Raw genomic sequence first — 24,359 nt, 5'->3', positions numbered from 1 at the left:
ATACAAGTGAAGACATCCACTATAGTATGAGGTTTTTTATGGAGTAAAACTAAAAGCAAAACTATGAAAGTTTATAACAAAAGTAGATAATATCATATTATTGCGGAGATATTTGGATGGTCATTATCTGACATGTTAGGAAAAAAAAACCTCTCACTATTACCTAGAGGTGTCCAATTTTCCTGCGGAGATGGGACCCGTCCCAAACGGGTGGAGATTCTCGATTAGGCGGAGAATGGGGGAAGGAGTAGGGGAAAAAGATTTTCCGTGAGCTAAACAAGGATGGGGACATTCCCCGTCTCTGCCCCTGCCCTGTTTCCCATCCCTGGTTAATCTCTATTTATTTATTTAGTATAATTATTTAATGTTATGTTATTATTATTATAATATAAATATTACATTTACATTTCAACTTTACTTATTGGTTAGATAAGGAATATGTTTAAATTGAATATTTAAATTTAGATTATATTATATGAATAATTTGATTTATATTTATTTTTTCTACTAATAAAGTTGATTAGTTTTTTAGGTCAAATTTTGAGTAATTTATCTTTAAATTCAAATTGTCATGAAAAACTAACAATAATAAACAATTTAGTAATAATTCTTACCCCAATCCCTGTGGGGGATTTCACTACCACATAGTCATCTCTACTACTACCATAGGAATAAGTAGAAAATCACAAAAATAAAAATAAAAGAAAGCAATCTCTCCTGATTCTATGTATAAGAGCAGAAAGCAATCTCTTCTGATTCTACGTATAAGAGCACTATCTTAAAGCTTTTATACTACTCATATTATTTTTTTCACTCTTAAACTAGAGAATACATAAAAGAAATTTAATTAGAGTTAGCACACTTAAGCTTAAAGTGTTTTTAAATAGACAATTTGAAATCGAAGACATAGACTTCCTTTATAGTACTTAGAGCTCATAACTTCCTTGAACTTTTTAATATCGGACAACTGCATTTCTAATGTTTTATTTGTTATGGTTAATTTTGAACCGAAGGGTATAATTGACATCTAGAAATGAAAAAGTCAAGAAGTAGCGTGATATGAATTGAAAGTGTCAACTAAAGACAGAAATGAGTAGAAGGGGGCTGGCCCAAGCCAGTAACCTCAGCCTCCAACCCTTGCCAAATACTTAACGGGCATGTTTCGCATGCCCGACCCAAAGTAGCATTTTAGGCCCAAGATATGGACTAGAAAGACACCTGGTCTTGGTCGAGATCGACCCTTGCCAAATGTCTAATGAGACAAGTTTTATGCATGCCTCAACCCAAAGCAGCATTTTAAGTCCAAGATATAGCCTGCTCTACCTTGACTAAGGTGGAGGCCGATCGTAGCCAAACATAAAACCGAGCACATCCCTTGGCCCGACCGATTATTTAATTATCCTAAGGCAATTCGGAACCCTCGAGAATACTCTAGGTCAATTTTCTCTATAAATATATCATTATAACTTTATATGAGGTAATTAGAGCCCTACTCTCAAACTCTCTAGCTTCCACATTTTTTCAATTTCTGATTTAAACATTGGAGTATTTGTAGTAAATACCACACCAATGTGTACATTTTTTTTGGCAAGCCAAGTTCTTCTTCTCTTCAAACAAAATCCATTGTTAGTGTCACGTTGGTCATGTACGTATTTTCTGGTCCAAAATTTGACATCAACATTACTGAAACTCAACATTATAAACAAATGGAAACTAGATTTGACAAAAATAAAGAGAGTATTATTTCCAATAAAAAATATAAAATTAAAAAAAATAAAAGAATGTTAATTTCAGGACTAGACGTACGGTAAAAGCAAAAGTCCGTGTCTAAAGCGATTTGTTCTTTTTCTCCTTGTGTCTTCAACAGAAAAAAATGTAAAAAATAGTCAAATGCGATCGAAATACATGGGATGGCAGTTACAGTTTGAAAAATTCAAATAAAACCAAATTATCCATAATAAATAAGAACCACCAAATGACCAAAATCGATGAAAGAGAAAAGATTAGTTTTGGAAAAAAAAGAAACATAACCTTTCTTGTTTGTTTGTTTGTTTCGAAGAAACAGAGCACCTGAAAAGAATAAAAAAAATCAGAGAACTCAAATTGTAAAATTTTCGGTTCTTTGGTATTGGTTTTGGGTTTGTTTTGATTTGTTTTTGAAAGGGAAAAAAAGAGAAGAAAAATAATAAAGAGAGAAAAAAATGTGGTTACCAAGATACAGCTTAGAAAGAAAAGAGAGATTGAATGTGAATGGATTTGTGGCAGTGGCAATTGATAAAGACAAAGGAAGTCAAGGAGCTCTCAAATGGGCAATTGATCATTTGCTTCAAAGAGGACAGACTGTTTTTCTCATTCATGTCAAACTCAAATCTCCTAATTCTTCCCAAAGTACTTTCTTTCTCTCTCTCCCTCTCTAAACCCTTTTGTTTTCGTATTACGATTTGATGTTTGATTTACTTTTGTCGTTTCGTAACTGTTTGGTTTATCGAAACTTTTTCCCTCAATTTTTAAAATTTGGTATAAATTTTTTAAAAATACAAATTGGGGGTGGAAGGATTTGAACCTTTTGATCCTTAGCATATATTGATACCGGTTGAGCTAAGCTCTTTTTCGCGAACTTGATATGAATCTTGAAAATATTGATAGAAAGTTGATAGAAGAAAATGTAAATAGTGTTATAAAACTATTTATAAGGTCAATTTTCAAAAATTAAATAGTTATCACACCGAATCTTTATTTGTGGGTTTACTTTTTTAGTTCAATCATGTGGGCAGAGATCTAAACCTTGGGGTGTTCAAATAACTCGTCAACCCGAGTAATCCGGACTACCCAACCCAAAATATAAGAGTTGGGTTGGGTTAGTTTTGTTCTTGAATTGGGTTAATTTTTTTTTGTTAGGTTGGGTTGGGTCGTGGGTTGACTAAAAAAATTTGGTTTGACCTAATCCATCCGGAACTTTATATAAGTTTGATTACTTTGTTAACTTTTTAATGATTTTTTTAAAAAAATTGGTATAATATTTGTCTTTGTTTAAAGTTTGCAATAAATATCATAGTTATTTAGTATTTAACATTTGAATTTTACGAGATTTTAATTATTAGTTATGTGTTATATATAAATTTACACATTTTTTATTAAAAAGAAAAAATAAGTTATAAATTGACAACCCAACCCAACCTGAATTTTAAGGATTGGGTTGGATTAGAGACTTTATTTGGGTCATTTGAGTTGCTAATCCGACCAACCCAAATTTTCGGGTTGGTCCTAAAAATTTCCTCAACCCAACTCAGCCCAACCCATATACATTCCTATCTAAACTTTTGTCTTTAAACAGATGTCTTAATGAATTGTGAAGGGTTTGAAAATTGAATATAAACATTAGTCTATTTTGTTCAATTTGGTTCAAATCTTTCAAAAGTTAATTGTAATCGGTAAAATGATGATGAAATCTCAAAACACACAATTTCTTGATTTTGTAGAAAAATTCTAGTATTACAAGGGATATCATATTTTCTATGTTCACATTCAAAAATTTTCTTCATAAATATTTTTCTAATGCAAGAGATGCTCATGTTATTTTTAAAAGCATATTGACGTAGGAAGCAATATATATCATAGTATCGAAAATTTTCTCGGATTTTGTCGTGTGACTCATTTGACCTAAAATTGTTTGTTGTTATAGAATCTCTCATTTTGAACTTGAAAAGTTCCATATTTTTTGTGCATTTCTAGCAAAATCTATCTTGCTTTTGGTGCCTAGAATGCTCTTTTGTATAGAATTTTATTGGAAAACAATGAAGTTCATAAAACAATACGAGACAAAGTTTCATATGAGGATCTCTTTTTTGGGTGCAGAGATGAGTTTGAAATCGGACCCTGAAGCCAGTGTCAAAGAATTATTCCTTCCTTTTCGTTGCTTTTGTACTCGAAAGGATGTAAGTTTTTTTTTTTAACGTTCAAATTTTTTACTTTTACTTTTTTATTTTGACATAAATTGTTGTTCATAATATTGAATTATGTTTTGGTGTGATTTATAGATACAATGCAAAGATATTGTGTTGGAAGATACAGATGTAGCAAAGGCCATAATTGAGTATGTTGCAAATACAGCCATAGAGAATATTGTCGTGGGTGCTTCAGCAAAATCTGGCTTCTTAAGGCATGTTTTTATTTGTTCAAAATACATACAATTTTGTTTTTAGGTAGAAGTATTCTAAAAAAAATTTGACCTAAAAAACTCGATCTTGCCATCTTGAACGGTCGGGTTGAGCTGAAAAGATCCCTTTGAACCCAACCCATTGACAATTTAGTATATGTTTTGACCATATTATGCTTGGAGTTAACATTAATTTGGAATGAATTTTATTTTGAGCAGATTCAAGGCAACTGATATTCCTGGCAGTATAGTCAAAGGAGCACCAGATTTTTGTAATGTGTTTGTCATTTCTAAAGGTAAAATCCAATCGATGCGTTCGGCATCACGTCCTGCTCCATCGGTAAGTGCTCTACGAGGTCAATTAGTGCAACAATGCAGCACAAAATCCGATACGCCCGACTTCCCTATCAATCACTCTGCAAGTGCAAGAGGTAACTTGTATCAAGTCAGTTTCCTTTTACCTAATACACAGGTTGTCTCAATATTCTCTATGAAACTAATGTTGAATTTGTTAGCAGTGTCTTTGGATAAGCCACCCCTTGATGTGCCTAGTAAATCGCAAGACGAGGCTGATTTCATGAGGTTAGTGTGGGCCCTTTACATGGTTCAAATAAATGTTTAACTAGTGCAAAACTCATAAGCTTAAGTCGATAAATCGTTAAGCTATGATATATTTAATCTTTGATTCTTAGTATTCAACTCGTATATGTGCTTGCTTTTAGTATGTTCTAGTATTAGACTAGTACAAAGCTCACAAGCTTGAGCCGATAAGTTGGTAAGCTATGATATATTTAATCGTTTGCTCTTTGTACTCAACTTCTATATGTGCTCTCCTTTAATATGATTTGGTGCTAAACTAGTGCTAAACTCATAAGCTTAATTTGATAAGTTGGTAAGTTATGATATATTTAATTTTGAAAAATATTTACGCTACACCCATCTCCATGTAGCCTACTTAAAAACATGTCATGTGGCAACAAAATTTGATTTTTTTTAAAAAAAGGTTTATTATTTTATCTCCCCTATAATAAATGATGGCTACATGGAGATGACTACACTCAAGTATTACTCAACTTGTATGTGTGCTGATTTGGTGTTAAACTAGTGGAAAGTTGTTAGACCAGATGTGATGCATACTTATGAGAGGAGGGGTAAAAAGGGAAAAGGAGTTAGTTATTGGAGAGTCGAGTGGGACAAAAGACGGTTAATGGGTATATATGTGGTGTTACTATGTTATTTTCCTCTAGAATAGGAGGAAGATTGGGATTGTACTCTTATATGTTCTTCACTGTTAATTTCAGTAAGAATATCTATTTATTCCTATCATATTGGTATCAGAGATCTCAATCTGGGAAAATTAGGTAAGATGGCACAAAAGAGATTCGAGGAATGCTTGGAGGCGACGAATAAGGAAATTGAAGAGATTAAGGTCAATGTTTAGAAATTGCCGCTCATGGATGAAACTCTTACTTCCTTAGCGAAAAGTATTGAAAGCTTGAACGTCCAAGCTGAAAAACAGCAACAAACATTAGATGAAATGCGAATTTTTTTTACATCTTTAGCGTTTGAAGTGTTTTTAAAACGTCCTCATTCAGGGGAATGCATTGTGGTTGATAGGTCAAGTGTTGATCGGAAGACTATTAGAAATAGGGGAAACATCACATTTGGGTTCAGACGAAAGAGACAAAGATCCGAGTAAGTTCAAGAAAATGGAAATGCTAGTGTTTGATGGTATCGATTTGGATTCGTGGTTGTTTAGATTAGATCAATACTTTCAGATTCACAAGTTGACGGAGGAGGAGAAGATGACAGCGACATTTATTAACTTCGAATCAGCAACGCTTGATTGGTATCTTAAGACGGAGGAACATGAACCATTTTGGAGTTGGCAAGATTTGAAGTTACGTTTGTGGAAAGTTTCTGTTTGACAAAACAAGGAACGATTTGTGGTCAATTAGTTGAAAACAAAGAAGTCGTTGGTTTGGGATGTGGTGTCCTAGATGGTAAAACCCAACCTCCTATTGTTCAATTTGCAGAGAAAGACGAGGGAAAACAATTGATCGACGTGGTTTCGATGAGAACTATCATATTATATGAGGTAGTAGCGGATGGAAATCGACGTAGGGGACCGTTAAAACGACTATCCAGTGTTGAATTTCAGGCTTGGCGGGACAAAGGTCTCTGTTTTCGCTGTGATGAAAGGTACACAATTGGACATCGTTGTAAAGGTAGGGATCAATGCAGGTTGCACATTCTTCTAGTTTAAAATAATGTTGAGGAGTTCAAAGTATTTGATGATGGGGAGGAACAAGGAAGGATAGTGGAATTGCAACAGACGATGATGGAACTGGAACCAGTGGTAGAGTTATCTCTGAATTCCATCGTAGGTTTGACTAATCCAGGCATTATGAAACTGCGAGGTTCAATTGGTATGGAGGAGGTGATTGTGCTTATTGATTGTGAGGCTACGCATAATTTTCTATCCCAACGTGTAGTTGAGACACTTCAGCTGTTAGTGCTCAATACTTCCAATTATGGGGTTATTATAGGTACCAGTAAGGCAGTGAAAGGGAAGGGAATTTATAAGAATGTTGAGCTGAAGTTGGGTTCCATTGTTATCCATGAGAATTTTTTGCTCGTGAAGATGGGAAGTGTAGGCGTGATTCTCGGGATGCAATGGCTATTCACTTTGGGGGTAACAAAGGTGGATTGGAGAAATTTGACCATGACAATCAACAAAGGAGCTCATTCATTTGTACTGAAAGGAGATTCAAGTTTGACAAAATCCAGGGTAAGTTTGAAACATCTATTTAAGTCATGGGAATCGAATGACCAAGGTTACCTAATTGAACGTCGAACAACAGAAGGTAGGGTATCCTTGGCAGAATGGTATGGAACTGATGAAGTGGTAACTTTAAGGGAATTAATAGTGGAGGTATTAGAGGAGTACTTGGATGTTTTCAAGTGGCCGAGGAAACTTCCTCCGAATCGAGGAATTAAGCATCACATTCATCTCAAAATTGGAACTCAACTGGTAAATGTTCTTCTGTATCAATATGCTTACCATCAGAAGAGTGAAATGGAAAAGTTAGTTTGAGAAATGTTAGATGTCAGCATTATTTGTCCGAGTGTCAGTCCTTACTCAAGCCCAATTTTGTTGGTGAAAACGAAAGATGGGGATGGTGTTTCTGGGTTGACTATAGAGCTTTGAACAGTGTGATAATTTCTGATAAGTTTCCAATTCAGATGATAAAAGAGTTGTTCGATGAACTACATGGGGCTAATTACTTTTCAAAGATTGATCTAAAGTCGAGATATTATCAAATTTTGATGCACAGTGAAGATGTTGAATAAACGACGTTTAGCACTCATGAAGATCATTATGAATTTTTAGTTATGTCTTTTGGCTTGACAAATGCTCCATCCACTTTTCAAGCCTTGATGAATAAGGTATTTTGACCATATTTAAGGAAGTTTTTCCTTGTTTTCTTTGATGATATTCTGGTTTATAGAAGAAGTTTAGAAGATCATTTAGTGCATTTGCAATTGGTGCTTTCAGTGTTGAAGGAGAATGAATTGTATGCCAATCAAAAGAAGTGTCAATTTGCACATGATAGAGTTGAATACTTGAGTCATTTCATTTCTAAAAAAAGGGTTGAGGCAGATCCTAAAAAGCTGTGAGCAATGTTAGAATGGTTTACACCAACCATGGTTAAGGAGGTAAGGGGTTTCTTGGGACTTACAGGTTATTACCAGCGACTTATTCGAAATTATGGAAGTTTAGTTGCTCCTCTAAGTCAGTCATTGAAGAAAGGAATGTTTGAATGGACCGCTGAAGCACAATTTTCATTTGAGAGATTAAAGACTGACATGGTGACATTGCCGGTACTAGCATTGCCTGATTTTACACAACCTTTTGAAATTGAAACGGATGCATCTGGTCATGGAATTGAGGTTGTTCTTCTTTAGAATAAATGTCCGATAGCTTATTTTAGTCAGACTTTTTATATCATGGAGCATGCAAAGTCGATTTATGAACATGAGTTAATGGTCGTAGTATTAGTTGTACAACCTTGGCGAACTTATCTATTGGGACACAAATTTGTGGTACGAATGGATCAAAAGATGTGAAGTTTTTGTTAGATCGGCAGGTAATACAACCTCAACATCAGAAATGGATTGCTAAGTTGTTGGGATATGATTTTGAAGTGAAATACAAACTAGAGGTTGAGAATAAGGTAGCTGATGCATAGCCATGAGTTCCTCCAATGATCAATCTTGTTTATTTGTCAGCTCCTGCAATCCTTGATGTTCAGATTGTTCGTGTTGAAATAAAAAAGGATCCCAAGTTGAGTAAAATTATTCAACTATTGTAGATGGATGACAGTAGTGTTCCATGGTTCACTTTGAATCAAGGTGTTCTCAAGTATAAAAATCGGTTAGTTCTCTCCAAGACTTCCACAACGATACCCACTATTTTGCATACATATCGCGATTCTGTTTTTGGTGGTCATTCGAGATACTCGAGGACGATTGAAGAACTTTATTGGGAAGGAATGAAAATGATATGAAGAAATATGTAGAGAACTACTTGATTTATCAACAAAATAAATCTTTAGCCATGAGTATAGCTGGTTTATTATTGCCATTAGGATTACCTGAAGCTCTATGGGAGCACATTTTTGTGGATTTCATAGAGAGGTTACTAAAAGCTAATGGGTTTGATGCTATTTTGGTTGTAATTGACAGATTGAGTAAATATAGCCACTTTATGGCCTTGAAACATCCATTTATAGCCAAGAGCGTGGCTGATATCTTTGTAAATAAGGTTGTTTGACTTTATGGATATCCTAAATCCATTATCTCTATTCATGATAAAGTGTTTATGAGCCATTTTTGGTAAAAGATGTTTCTTGCTGCAGGAACAAGATTGAACCACAGTTCAGCTTATCATCCAACGTCGGATGGACAAATAGAGGTCGTGAATTGTTGTTTAGAAGCTTATTTAAGATTTTTTTTTCTGTAGTGAGCGTCCCAATGAATGGATCAAGTGGTTGTATTGGGCTAAATATTGGTACAATACCACTTACCATATTTCCATAGGACTCACTCATTTTCAGGCAATTATGGTAGAATGCCTCTGCCATTAATTTATTATTGGAATTCAAGCACTTTGAATTCTACATTGGATCAACAATTGAAGGAAAGGGATGCTACTCTCAGTATTCTCATAGAGTACTTACGTGTGGCTCAGGATCAAATGAAAAAGTTTGCTGATAAGAAGTGGGCTGAGGTTGAGTATGAAGTGGGTAATTGGGTGTTCTTGAAAATCAGACCATATTGTGAGACTTCGTTGGCTAAAAAAAGAAATGAGAAACTTTCACCAAAGGGTAGAAATATTGGCCTACAAGTTAGCGTTACTAGAGGGAGCGACTATTCACCCAATTTTTCATGTTTCTCGATTGAAAAAGTTAGTGGGTCCTCATCGTTGTCTTCCACCACTGTTCACTGGCTTATTTGAGTGGATAACTGTACCAAAGTTGGTCTATGGTTATTGGCATAATCTGTATACTTAGGCTTGGGAGGTCCTTGTGCGATGGAAAGGATTTACTAGTTCATGAGGCTATATGGGGAGGTGTTGGATGATTTTTATTGTCAATTTCCTACTTTGTAACTTGAGAACAAGTTGAATTTTGAAGCAGGGGAATAATGTTAGACTACCTGTAATACATACTTGTGAGACGAGGGATAAAAAGGGAAAAGAAGGACTTATTTGTTTTCTATGTTTTAGGTGTGGTATTTTCCTCTAGAGTAGGAGAAAGATTGGGATTGTACTCTTTTATGTTTTTCATGGTTAATTTCAATAACAATCTCTACTTGATTCCTATCAAATGCTTATATGCTTAAGTCAATAAGTTGGCAAGCTAATTCTATATTTAATCTTTCCTTCCTTGTACTCAATTCGTACATGAGCTAACTTTTAGTGTGATATAGCGTTAAACTAGTGCAAAACTCATAAGCTTGAGTTGATAAGTTGGTAAGCTATGTTATATTCAATCTTTCATTCTTTGTACTCAACTTGTATGCGTGCTTGCTTTTAGTATGATTTGATGTTAAACTAGTATAAAACTCATAAGTTTAAGTCGATAAGTTGGTGGTAAGCTATGATATATTTATCTTTGGTTCTTAGTACTCTACCTGTATGTGTAAATTGCATGAAGTTTAACACGTGAGTTATTAATATTGAAAAATACGACATTTTTAGTAAGATATGGTGTTCAAGTAGTAGTAAAACCAAAAAACAAAACTTGATGATGTTTAGAAAGAGTGATGAGGAAAATGTTGTTGGAAGCAGGTCCCCATTCACAAGGAAAGGATATAATTACAAAGCATCATATGGAGATTTATCTATGCAAGATTCAGATATATCTTTTGTTAGCTCGGGAAGACCGAGCATCGATCGTATATTTCCTTCACTTTATGACAGTCAAGATATGGGAGGAAGAGCGACACCACCACAAATTTCAAGCAGTACAGATCTTGACTTGACTCGCAGCTTTGAGTCTCTGCAATTGGGACGGATGTCGGTCGATATGAACTTTCCGTCCGAGTTCTCTTCTATCTCACAAGATAGTGACAGATTGTCTATCTCATCACAGTCTATGGTAAAGTTCTGAGTTACTTTGTTTGTTATCAGTGGTTTCATTCACTTTTGTAATTCTTGTGGATATCTATCTTTTACATTGATGATCAGAGCCTCTTTCATACAATTTATGCGATGAAGAGTTTTAGAAGTACAAATTCTTTGCATATATCTTTGATCTATATTCATAGGATTCAGTTGTGAGATTACATTATAAAACTTTGTTTTTATATTAACTTTTAGGGTAATTGTAATAGACAACATTTTCAGGGGTAATAATTAACTGTTTAACTACATTTTTAAATAATTGCAAATATTACAAAATCTATCGATGTTAGACTCTAGCTATATAGTCTATCATTGATAAACTCCTAGAGTTGGATCTAAATTTTGCTATATCTGTAAATTCTTTTGCATTGTGCTTTATCTGCTGATATTTTGGGTCTCATTGCTATATTTGCAACTGTCTCTAACTTTTATACAATGTGCGCAGGAAGACGTTGAGGCTGAGATGCGGAGGCTGAAGCTAGAACTCAAGCAAACCATGGAAATGTACAGTACAGCCTGCAAGGAAGCTCTTACAGCAAAACAAAAGGTAAGAGAAGTTGATTGATCGATGTGCATCATGACCGACTTTCAATTGCTGCAGCAATCATATATATGGTTTGTGATGCAGGCTGTTGAGCTACAACGTTGGAAATTGGAAGAAGAACAAAGATTAGAAGAGGCGAGATTGGCAGGCGAAGCTGCATTGGCACTAGCCGAACAAGAGAAGGCGAAGTCGAAAGCAGCTATTGAGGCAGCTGAAGCAGCTAGAAGAATTGCAGAATTAGAAGCACAGAAAAGAATGAAGGCTGAAATGAAAGCACTCAAAGAAGCTGAAGAGAAGAAAAAGGCCTTTGATGCATTGGCACAAACTGATAATATCAGGTATAGAAAGTATACAATCGAGGAGATCGAAGCGGCAACAGAGTTCTTTTCCGAATCTCGTAGGATCGGAGAAGGAGGATATGGTCCTGTTTACCAGTGTGATCTTGATCATACTCCTGTTGCCATTAAGGTTCTACGTCCGGATGCTACTCAAGGGCGATCTCAGTTTAAACAAGAGGTTTGTTACCAAACATAACTCTTAGCTAAATATTTCTAGTGTACAAGCCAATCTTAAAATGAATAGAAATATACAATTTTTGGAAAATTAGAACCATATGAAACTTTATCAACTGACTTGAAAGATAACTGTTCCATACAGGTAGAAGTACTTAGTTGTATACGTCATCCAAACATGGTTCTCCTCCTTGGAGCTTGCCCCGAGTACGGCTGCCTGGTGTATGAGTTCATGGCTAATGGGAGCTTAGAAGACCGACTTTTGCGACGAGGAAACACGCCTTCGCTTTCGTGGCAACTTAGGTTCAAAATTGCAGCTGAAATTGGAACAGCATTGTTGTTCTTGCACCAAACAAAGCCAGAGCCTCTTGTGCATCGTGATCTAAAACCAGCTAACATTCTACTCGATCGTAACTTTGTCAGTAAGATCAGTGATGTTGGCTTAGCCAGGCTTGTACCACCGTCGATTGCTGATAGCGTAACACAATATCGAATGACATCAACTGCTGGAACATTTTGCTACATTGATCCAGAGTATCAACAAACCGGTATGCTCGGTGTGAAATCCGACATATACTCGCTAGGTATCATGTTTCTCCAATTGATAACTTCAAAGCCGCCAATGGGATTGACTCACCATGTCGAAAGAGCTATCGAGAAGGGGACGTTCGAAAATATTCTTGATCCAGCTGTCCTCGATTGGCCTGTTGAAGAAGCTTTGTCCTTTGCTAAGTTGTCACTCAAATGTGCCGAGTTAAGACGTAAAGATAGGCCGGATCTTGGAAAGGTTATCCTTCCAGAGCTTAACAGGTTAAGAATTATGGCAGAAGAAACAATGCACCCAACACTGATGGGAGACACAAGCCCTTCTCGCAATAGCAGTCAAGTTTCTCTTCAGTTGGTAAGTTTAATATTGCATTATCATTTACTTTCATAAGAATAATTTCTACTTTCGAAGAAAACTACTTTTAACCTTATTTTCCTCTTTCAAAAATAGGTTTTTTATTTTATTTTTTATTTTTAAAAGTAAAGCTCTAAAAAGTATTCTAACAAAAAACTACTTTGGCATTAAGTTTTGGACTCTTAAAATTAATTTTGAAGTATTCTTTAAATAAACATGAACCCATTTTGTGTCAAGAAAATTTCTATTACTACAAGAGTATCATACTCCTTTTATTCACACCATAAATTTATCTTCATAAATTCTAATAGCCCTACTTTAATTTTAAAAGTATGTTGATGTAGCACATAATAAATGGAGAGAGTACGGACAATTTTTCATACTCCCGTAGTATAGAAAAATTTCTCGTTTTGTGTCATTTCAAACATAACGATTTTGATGAATAAATGCGTTCAAGCATAAGTTCATTAGACGATGTCAAAATCACTTACAAGCACACTCTTATCTAGATAGTTCATATTAAATCTATTGCAGGGAGCGATGGGTTCATCTCCACAATCATACAACAGCTCGAGAAATCCGTCGACTAATTTTTGATTGGTGGAAAAGATAAACACAAGGGACAAAAACTTTTTATTTTATTATTTTTTGAAATGTTATACTGAAGGCAGGAAGGTAGATCACACAAGTTAATTATCATTCATAACATATTTGATAGCCCAAAAAGAACTTAATTACAGAATATGTGTTTTAGAGCTTAACTTTAGACGATGATCAAATGTGAGGGTGAAGCCTTGCTTTATTGGAAGTTGGTATGATGCTCAAGGGAAGGCTTTTTTCTTTTTCTTTTCTTATTATTTTTTTTTTTTTAGTACCAAGGGCGGGTAATTTATGTATATAAAATTGGGATATATATATTTTGTTCATTATTTGTTTCAATTATGTACAAATTCTCTTTTTGTTATTGTGCCATTCTTTTATAATTTCATTTTATTTTTTATATGAGACAAGCAAAGATGGAAGGGGCTAGTAATGTTTGTAAATCCAATTGCTCATTGTTTGGCAACTTTTCTTCAAAAAAAAAAAAAAAAAAAAAAAATCAAAATTTCTATGAGCACTTTTGGAAAAATTAATTTAAGGTTTATTGAAAGTATAGAGACTAATTTTATTTTTTTTTAGAAAGATATTGTAATTAAAGTGTGGGATGGGGGAATCGAACCTTAAAATACGAGATTGATAGTATGAACACTGTGATAGTATAGGGACTAAAATTGAACAAACTTCAAAGTATAGAAATTAAAATGTTATTTTAACCTTACTTTTATTATTCCATGTGGGCTATGAAGCACAGACACAGATACAGCTACACAATACGGATACGATCGATACGGCAATTCGTCAATATCTAAAAAACTAAGATATGGATACGTCTAAGGATACGTCATTTATATATATATTTTTAATATATATATATTTCTAAAAAAATGAGGATACTGATACGTTGAAGATACATTATTTTTCTTTAAAAAATATAGGATATAAATAAATTTAGCATACAAGTTAATAACAATAGCACAAAATAGAATACAAACACTAAAATACAATACAAAAAAAATAACATCTAAAAAGTTGAAGTATAATAGTTAATAAAATGCAATAAAAAAGTGATTCATATTGTAAAGAAGAAGAAGAAGATTAGAGAGATAAGTATGAAGATAAACGAAGAACTTATTGTTGAAGATATCCAAATGGTTTATATTTTGGTGGACTTTGTGGGGACTCAAATGTAAAGATGGAGATTAGATGATTCTACTTTAGGGTTTGGTCCATTATTTATTTATTTTTCTTTTAGTTTTGGACTGAGTAGTGAGCTTTTTAAATAGGTTACTTAATTTTAGATTGGGAAAGATTAGATGAATTACGTGTCTTTTTTCTTTTAAAAAAATGCATAGAAATAGATACGTCAAATTAGGTGTCATATACGTATCTGGAAAGTATATGAAATTATAGATACATCAAATCGCGTGTCAGATACGTATCTGGGAAGTATCTGGAAGTATCGGTATCCGATACGTGTCTGATACTGATTCTTTACCTCACATGAAGTATCTGTGCTTCATAGCATGTGGGTTTAAATACTTTTTAATTGATTTTTGACAATCCGAAGTTCTTTTTCTAATGTTAACAACTTTGAGTAATTTAAAAGCTATTCCTGAAACATAGATTAATAACAAAAAAAAAAAAAGACTTTCAAGTTATCAACCAAAAGTCTTCATAAAGAGGTAGTAAAAAAAAAAAACATATTTATGATTACACTTTTGAATATATTGCAATGAAAAACCATTTTAAGTGGCTTTTTAAAACATGCAAGATATATATAAGAAAATTTTTATTGAAATAATTTTTTTAAAAAAGAAGTGCTTAAAAATACATATTCAAGTTCCCATCCACATTCCAAGTGTTGAATTAAAAAAGTGTTCCCATCCACATTTCAAGTTCCCATCCACTTCCCTGTCACTCACTCTACAAGTGCAAGAGGTAACTTGTTTCAAGCCAGTTTCCTTTTACCTAATACACAGGTTGTCTCAATATTCTCTATGGAACTAATATTGAATTTGTTAGCAGTGTCTTTGGATAAGTCACCCCTTGATGTGCCTAGTAAATCGCAAGACGAGGCTAATTTCATGAGGTTAGTGTGGACCCTTTACATGGTTCAAATAAATGTTTGATTCTTAGTATTCAACTCGTATATGTGCTTGCTTTTAGTATGTTTTGGTATTAGAATAGTGCAAAGCTCACAAGCTTGAGCCGATAAGTTGGTAAGTTATGATATATTTAATCTTTTGCTCTTTGTACTCAGCTTCTATATGTGCTCTCTTTTAATATGATTTGGTGTTAAACTAGTGCTAAACTCATAAGCTTAATTTGATAAGTTGGTAAGTTATGATATATTTAATTTTGAAAAATACTTACGCTGCACCCATCTCCATGTAGCCCACTTAAAAACATGCCATGTGGCAACAAAATTTGATTTTTTTAAAAAAAGTTTATTATTTTGTCTCCCCTGTGATAAATGATGGCCTACATGGAGATGACTACAATCAAGTATTACTCAACTCGTATGTGTGTTGATTTGGTGTTAAATTAGTGGAAAGTTGTTAGACCAGATATGATGCATACTTATAAGAGGAGGGGTAAAAAGGGAAAAGAAGGAGTTAGTTATTGGAGAGTCGATGGACAAAAGACGGTTAGTGGGTATATATGTGGTGTTACTATGTTATTTTCCTCAAGAGTAGGAGGAAGATTAGGATTGTACTCTTATATGTTCTTCACTCTTAATTTCAATAAGAATCTCTATTTGATTCCTTTCATATTAGTATCAGAGATCTCTATCTGGGAAAATTAGGTAAGATGGCACAAAAGAGATTCGAGGAATGCTTGGAGGCGACGAATAAGGAAATTGAAGAGATTAATGTCAATTTCAGAAATTGCCGCTCATGGATGAAAGTCTTACTTCCTTCACGAAAAGTATTGAATGCTTGAATGTCCAAGCTGAAAAACAGCAACAAACATTAGATGAAATACAAATTTTTTTTACATCTTTAGCGTCTGAAGTGGTTTTGAAACGTCCTCATTCAGGGGAATGCATTGTGCATTGTGGTTGATAGGCCAAGTGTTAATCGAAAGACTACTAAAGAAATAGGGGAAACACCACAATTAGGTTCATACGAAAGAGACGAAGATCTGAGTAAGTTCAAGAAAATGGAAATGCTAGTGTTTGATGGTACCGATTTGGATTCATGGTTGTTTTGAGTAGATCAATATTTTCAGATTCACAATGGCGGAAAAGGAGAAGATAACAGTGGCAGTTATTAACTTCGAATCAGCAACGCTTGATTGGTATCTTAAGATGGAAGAACATGAACCATTTTAGAGTTGGCAAGATTTGAAGTTACGTTTGGTGGAAAGTTTCCGTTCGACAAAACAAGGAACGATTTGTGGTCAATTTGTTGAAAACAAAGAAGTCGCTGGTTTGGGCTGTGTCTTAGATGGTAAGACCCAACCTCCTATTATTCAAGTTACAGAGAAAGAAGAGGAAAAGCAATTGATCGACGTGGTTCCAATGAGAACTATCACATTACGTGGGGTAGTACTAGATGGAAATCGACGTGGGGGACTGTTAAAACGACTATCCAGTGCTGAATTTCAGGCTTGACGGGAGAAAGGTCTCTGTTTTCACTATGATGAAAGGTACACAATTGGACATCGTTGTAAAGGTAAGGGATCAATGCGGGTTGCACATTCTTTTTCTTCAAGATAATGCTGAAGAGTTCAAAGTGTTTGATGATGGGGAGGAACAAGGAAGGATAGTGGAATTGCAACAGACGATGGTGGAACTGGAACCAGTGGTTAAGTTATCTCTGAATTCCCTCGTAGGCTTGACTAATCCAGACATTATGAAACTGTGAGGTTCAATTGGTATGGAGGAGGTGATTGTGCTTATTGATTGTGGAGCTACGCATAATTTTCTTTCCTAACGTGTAGTTGAGACGCTTCAGTTGCTAGTGCTCAATACTTCCAATTATGGGGTTATTATGGGTACTGGTAAGACAGTGAAAGGGAAGGGAATTTGTAAGAATGTTGAGTTGAAGTTGGCTTCCATTGTTATCCATGAGATTTTTTTGCTCGTGAAGATGGGAAGTGTAGACGTGATTCTCGGGATGCAATGGCTATTCACTTTGGGGGTAACAAAGGTGGATTGGAGAAATTTGACCATGACAATCAACAAAGGTGCTCATTCATTTGTATTGAAGGGAGATTCAAGTTTGACAAAATCCAGGGTAAGCTTGAAACATCTATTTAAGTCATGGGAATCGAATGACCAAGCTTACCTAATTGAATGTCGAAGGACAGAAGGTAAGGTATCCTTGGCAGAATGGTATGGAATTGATGAAGTGGTAACTTTTAAGGGAATTAATAGTGGAGGTATTAAAGGAGTACTTGGATGTTTTTGAGTGGCCAAGGCAACTTCCTCCAAAATGAGGAATTGAGCATCACATTCATCTCAAAACTGGAGCTCAACTGGTAAATGTTCTTCTGAATCAATATGCTTACCACCAGAAGAGTGAAATGGAAAAGTTAGTTCGAGAAATGTTAGATGTCAACATTATTTGTACAAGTGTCAGTCCTTACTCAAGCCCAATTTTGTTGGTGAAAAAGAAAGATGGGGGATGGTGTTTCTGGGTTGACTATAGAGCTTTGAACAGTGTGATAATTTCTGATAAGTTTCCAATTCAGATGATAGAAGAGTTGTTCGATGAACTGCATGGGGCTAGTTACTTTTCAACGATTGATCTAAAGTCGAGATATTATCAAATTTTGATGCACAATGAAGATGTTGAAAAAGCGGTGTTTAGCACTCATGAAGACCATTATGAATTTTTAGTTATGCCTTTGGCTTGACAAATGCTCCATCCACTTTTCAAGCCTTGATGAATAAGGTGTTTCGACCGTATTTAAGGAAGTTTTTCCTTGTTTTCTTTGATGATATTTTGGTTTATAGAAGAATCTTAGAAGATCATTTAGTGCATTTACAACTGGTGCTTTCAGTGTTGAAGGAGAATGAATTGTATGCCAATCAGAAGAAGTATCAATTTGCATATGATAGAGTTGAATACTTGAGTCATTTCATTTCTAAAAAAAGGGTTGAGGCAGATCCTAAAAAGCTGTGAGTAATGTTATAATGGTCTACATCAACCATGGTTAAGAAGGTAAGGGGTTTCTTGGGACTTACAATTTATTACCAGTGACTTATTCGAAATTATGGAAGTTTAGCTGCTCCTCTAAGTCAATCATTGAAGAAAGAAATGTTTGAATGGACCACTGAAGCACAATTGGCATTTGAGAGATTAAAGACTGGCATGGTGACATTGCCGGTACTAGCATTGCCTGATTTTACACAACCTTTTGAAATTTAAACGGATGCATCTGGTCATGGAATTGAGGCCGTTCTTCTTCAGAATAAATGTCCAATAGCTTATTATAGTCAGACTTTTTATATTATGGAATGTGCAAAGTCGATTTATGAACATGAGTTAATGGTCGTAGTATTAGTTGTACAACCTTGGCGACCTTATCTATTGGGACATAAATTTGTGTTACGAATGGATTGAAAGATGTGATGTTTTTGTTAGATCGGCGGGTAATCCAACCTCAACATCAGAAATGGATTGCTAAGTTGTTGGGATATGATTTTGAAGTGAAATACAAACTGGAGGTTGAGAATAAGGTAGTTGATGCATTGCCAGGAGTTCCTCCAATGATCAATCTTGCTTCTTTGTCAGCTTCTGCAATCCTTGATGTTCAGATTGTTCGTGCTGTAATAGAAAAGGATCCCAAGTTGAGTGAAATTATTCAACTATCGTAGATGGATGATAGTAGTGTTCCATGGTTCACTTTGAATCATGGTGTTCTCAAGTATAAAAATCGATTAGTTCTTTTCAAGACTTCCACAATGATACCCACTATTTTGCATACATATCGCGATTCTGTTTTTGGTGGTCATTCGGGATTCTCGAGGACGTATAAACGATTAATTGAAGAACTTTATTGGGAAGGAACGAAAATGATGTGAAGAAATATGTAAAGAACCACTTGATTTATCAACAAAATAAATCTTTAGCCATGAGTGTAGCTGGTTTATTATTGCCATTAGGAATACCTAAAGCTCTATGGGAGCATATTTCTGTGGATCTTATAGAGAGGTTATTGAAAGCTAATGAGTTTGATGCTATTTTGGTTGTAGTTGACAGATTGAGAAAATACAACCACTTTATGGCCTTGAAACATCCATTTACAGCCAAGAGCGTGGCTGATATCTTTGTAAAGAAGGTTGTTCGACTTCATGGATATCCCAAATCCATTGTTTCTGATCATGATAAAGTGTTTATGAGCCATTTATGGTAAAAGATGTTTTGTGCTACAGGAACAAGATTGAACCATAGTTCAGCTTATCATCCACAATCGGATGGACAAACAAAGGTCGTGAATTGTTGTTTAGAAGCATATTTACATTTTTTTTTTTGTAGTGAGCGTCCGAATGAATGGATCAAGTGGTTGCATTAGGCTGAATATTGGTACAATACCACTTACCATATTTCCATAGGACTCACTCCTTTTCAGGCACTGTATGGTAGATTGCCTCTGCCGTTAATTTATTATTGGAATTCGAGCACTTTGAATTCTACATTGGATAAACAACTGAAGGAAAGGGATGCTACTCTCAATATTCTCATAGAGCACTTACGTGTGGCTTAGGATCAAATGAAAAAGTTTGCTGATAAGAAGCAGCGTGAGGTTGAGTATGAAGTGGGTGATTGGGTGTTCTTGAAAATCGGACCGTATTGTGAGACTTTGTTGGCTAAAAAAAGCAATGAGAAACTTTCACCAAAGGGTAGAAATATTGGCCTACAAGTTAGCGTTACTAGATAGAGGGACTATTCACCAAGTTTTTCATGTTTCTCGATTGAAGAAGTTAGCGGGTCCTCATTGTTGTCCTTCACCACTATTCACTGGCTTATTTGAGTGGATAACTGAACCAAAGTTGGTCTATTGTTATTGGCATAATCCGTATACTCAGGCTTGGGAGGTCCTTGTGCGATGGAAAGGATTTACTAGTTCATGAGGCTATATGGGGAGGTGTTGGATGATTTTTGTTGTCAATTTCCTACTTTGTAACTTGAGAACAAGTTGAATTTTGAAGCAGGGGAGTAATGTTAGACTACTTGTAATATATACTTGTGAGACGAAGGATAAAAATGGAAAAGGACTTATCTGTTTTCTATGTTTTTGGTGTGGTATTTTCCTCTAGAGTAGGAGGAAGATTAGAATCGTACTCTTTTATGTTTTTCATGTTTAATTTCAATAACAATCTCTACTTGATTCCTATCAAAAGCTTATATGCTTAAGTCGATTAGTTGGCAAGCTAATTCTATATTTAATCTTTTCTTCCTTGCACTCAATTCGTACATGAGCTAACTTTTAGTGTGATATAGTGTTAAACTAGTGCAAAACTCATAAGCTTAAGTTGATAAATTGGTAAGCTATGATATATTCAATCTTTCATTCTTTGTACTCAACTTGTATGCGTGCTCGCTTTTAGTATGATTTGATGTTAAACTAGTACAAAACTCATAAGCTTAAGTCAATAAGTTGGTAAGCTATTATATATTTAATCTTTTGTTCTTAGTACTCTACCCGTATGTGTAAATTGCATGAAATTTAACACGTGAGCTATTAATATTGAAAAATACAACATTTTTAGTAAGATATGGTGTTCAAGTAGTAGTAAAACCAAAAGGAAAAACTTGATTATGTTTAGGGAGAGTGATGAGGAAAATATTGTTGGAAGCAGGTCCCCATTCACAAGGAAAGGATATAATTACAAAGCATCATATGGAGATTTGTCTATGCAAGATTCAGATATAACTTTTGTTAGCTTGGGAAGACCGAGCATCGATCATATATTTCCTTCACTTTATGGCAGTCAAGATGTGGGAGGAAGAGCGACCACCACAAATTTTAAGCAGTACAGATCTTGACTTGACTCTCAGCTTTGAGTCTCTACAGTTGGGACGAATGTCGGTCGATATAAACTTTCCGTCTGAATTCTCTTCTATCTCGCAAAATAGTGACAGACTGTCTATCTCATCACAATCTATGGTAAAGTTCTGAGCTACTTGTTTTTGTTATCAGTGGTTTCGTTCACTTTTGTAATTCTTGTGGATATCTATCTTTTATATTGATGATCAGAGCCTCTTTCATACAATTTATGCCATGAAGAGTTTTAGAAGTACAAATTCTTTGCATATATCTTTGATCTATATTCATAGGATTCAGTTGTGAGATTACATTATAAAACTTTGTTTTTATATTAACTTTTAGGGTAATTGTAATGGACAACATTTTCAGGGGAAATAATTAAGTGTTTAACTACATTTTTAAATAATTGCAAATATTACAAAATCTATCGATGTTAGACTCTAGCTATATAGTCTATGATTGATAAACTCCTAGAGTTGGATTTAAATTTTGCTATATCTGTAAATTCTTTTGCATTGTGCTTTATCTGCTGATATTTTGGGTCTCATTGCTATATTTGCAACTGTCTCTAACTTTTATACAATGTGCGCAGGAAGACGTTGAGGCTGAGATGCGGAGGCTGAAGCTAGAACTCAAGCAAACCATGGAAATGTACAGTACAGCCTGCAAGGAAGCTCTTACAGCAAAACAGAAGGTAAGAGATGTCGATTGATTGATGTGCATCATGACCTACTTTCAATTGCTACAGCAATCATATATATGGTTTGTGATGCAGGTCGTTGAGCTACAACGTTGGAAATTGGAAGAAGAACAAAGATTGGAAGAGGCGAGATTGGCAGGTGAAGCTGCATTGGCACTAGCCGAACAAGAAAAGGAAAAGTCGAAAGCAGCTATTGAGGCAGCTGAAGCAACTAGAAGAATTGCAGAATTAGAAGCACAGAAAAGAATGAAGGCTGAAATGAAAGCACTCAAAGAAGCTGAAGAGAAGAAAAAGGCCTTTGATGCATTGACACAAACTGATAATATCAGGTATAGAAAGTATACAATCGAGGAGATCGAAGCGGCAACAGAGTTCTTTTCCGAATCTCGTAGGATCAGATAAGGAGGATGTGGTCCTGTTTACAAGTGTGATCTTGATCATACTCTTGTTGCCATTAAGATTCTACGTCCGGATGTGACTCAAGGACGATCTTTGTTTAAATAAGAGGTTTGTTACCAAACATAACTCTCAGCTAAATATTTCTAGTGTACAAGCCAATTTTAAAATGAATAAAAGCATACAATTTCTGGAAAATTAGAACCATATGGAACTTTATCAACTGACTTGAAAGATAACCGTTCCATACAGGTAGAAGTACTTAGTTGTATATGCCATCCAAACATGGTTCTCCTCCTTGGAGCTTGCCCCAAGTACGGCTGCTTGGTGTATGAGTTCATGGCTAATGGGAGCTTAGAAGACCGACTTTTGCGACAAGGAAACACGCATCTGCTTTTGTGGCAACTTAGGTTCAAAATTGCAGCTGAAATTGGAACAACATTGTTGTTCTTGCATCAAACAAAGCCAGAGCCTCTTGTGCATCGTGATCTAAAACCAGCTAACATTCTGCTCGATCGTAACTTTGTCATTAAGATTAGTGATGTTAGCTTGGCCAGGCTTGTACCACCATCGATTGCTGATAGCGTAACACAATATCGAATGACATCAACTGTTGGAACATTTTGCTACATTTATCTAGAGTATCAACAAACCGGTATGCTCGGTGTGAAATCCGACATATACTCGCTAGGTATCATGTTTCTCCAACTAATAACTTCAAAGTCGGGATTGACTCACCATGTCAAAAGAGCTATCGAGAAGGGGACGTTTGAAAATATTCTCGATCCAGCTGTCCTCGATTGGCCTGTTGAAGAAGCTTTGTCGTTTGCTAAGTTGTCGCTCAAATGTGCTGAGTTAAGACGTAAAGATAGGCCGGATCTTTGGAAGGTCATCCTTCCAGAGCTTAACAAGTTAAGAATTATGGCAGAAGAAGCTTTGTCGATCCAGCTATCCTCGATTGGCCTGTTGAAGAAGTTTTGTCGTTTGCTAAGTTGTCGCTCAAATGTGCTGAGTTAAGACGTAAAGATAGGCCGGATCTTGGGAAGGTCATCCTTCTAGAGCTTAACAAGTTAAGAATTATGGCAGAAGAAAAATGCACCCAACACTGATGGAGACACAAGCCCTTCTCGCAGCAGCAGTCAAGTTTCTCTTCAGTTGGTAAGTTTAACATTGCATTATCATTTACTTTCATGAGAAGAATTTCTGCTTCCGAAGAAAACTACTTTTAACCTTATTTTCCCCTTTTAAAAATAGGTTTTTTTTTTTTTTTTTTTTTTTTTTTTTTTTTTTTTTTATAAAAAATGTAGAGCTCTAAAAAGTATTCTAACAAAAAACTAATTTGGCATTAAGTTTTGGACTCTTAAAATTACTTTTGAAGTATTCTTTAAATAAACATTAACCCATTTTGTGTCAAGAAAATTTTTAGTACTACAGGAGTATCATACTCCTTTTATTCACACCATAGATTTATCTTCATAAATTCTAATAGACCCTATTTTAATTTTAAAATGATGTTGATGTGGCACACAATAAATGGAGAGAGTATGGATAATTTTCCTTATTCCCGTAGTATAGAAAAATTTATGGTTTTGTGTCCTTTCAAACATAATGATTTTGATGAATAAATGCGATCAAGCATAAGTTCATTAGATGATGTCAAAATCACTTTCAAGCACACTCTTATCTAGTTATTCATATTAAATCTATTGCAGGGAGCGATGGATTCATCTCCGCAATCGTACAACAGCTCGAGAAATCCGTCGACTAATTTTTTATTGTGAAAAAGATAAACACATAAACTTTTTATTTTATTATTTTTTGAAATGTTATATTGAAGGCAGGAAGGTTGACCACACAA

General features: G+C 35.0%; 1 protein-coding gene and 1 pseudogene across 1 annotated transcript; both read left to right on the top strand.

Moving 5' to 3' along the window:
* Positions 1-2,027: 2,027 nt before the first annotated feature.
* LOC120084855 (U-box domain-containing protein 52-like) lies at positions 2,028-13,678 on the top strand. The gene is made up of 10 exons (XM_039040669.2): positions 2,028-2,388; positions 3,856-3,935; positions 4,038-4,159; positions 4,376-4,587; positions 4,675-4,738; positions 10,512-10,821; positions 11,293-11,394; positions 11,476-11,907; positions 12,049-12,804; positions 13,339-13,678. Exons 1-10 carry the CDS (start codon positions 2,202-2,204, stop codon positions 13,399-13,401), a joined length of 2,328 nt encoding a protein of 775 aa, XP_038896597.2. The 5' UTR covers positions 2,028-2,201; the 3' UTR covers positions 13,402-13,678.
* A 142-nt stretch (positions 13,679-13,820) lies between these two features.
* LOC120084854 (U-box domain-containing protein 34-like) overlaps positions 13,821-24,359 on the top strand; it is a 36,765-nt pseudogene continuing 26,226 nt past the window's right edge.

Source organism: Benincasa hispida, chromosome 9 (genome assembly GCF_027475165.1).
Source record: "Benincasa hispida cultivar pf3 chromosome 9, pf3_genome.v1.1, whole genome shotgun sequence".
NCBI lineage: Eukaryota > Viridiplantae > Streptophyta > Magnoliopsida > Cucurbitales > Cucurbitaceae > Benincasa > Benincasa hispida.
This window is presented reverse-complemented; position numbering and strand designations above follow the sequence as displayed.

Coding starts and splice junctions, on each gene's coding strand:
- LOC120084855 (XM_039040669.2), top strand. CDS start 2,202: ATGTGGTTACCAAGATACAGCTTAGAAAGAAAAGAGAGATTGAATGTG. Junction 4,588..4,674: donor TCACTCTGCAAGTGCAAGAG/GTAACTTGTATC, acceptor ATTTGTTAGCAG/TGTCTTTGGATAAGCCACCC. Junction 11,395..11,475: donor CTCTTACAGCAAAACAAAAG/GTAAGAGAAGTT, acceptor TTTGTGATGCAG/GCTGTTGAGCTACAACGTTG.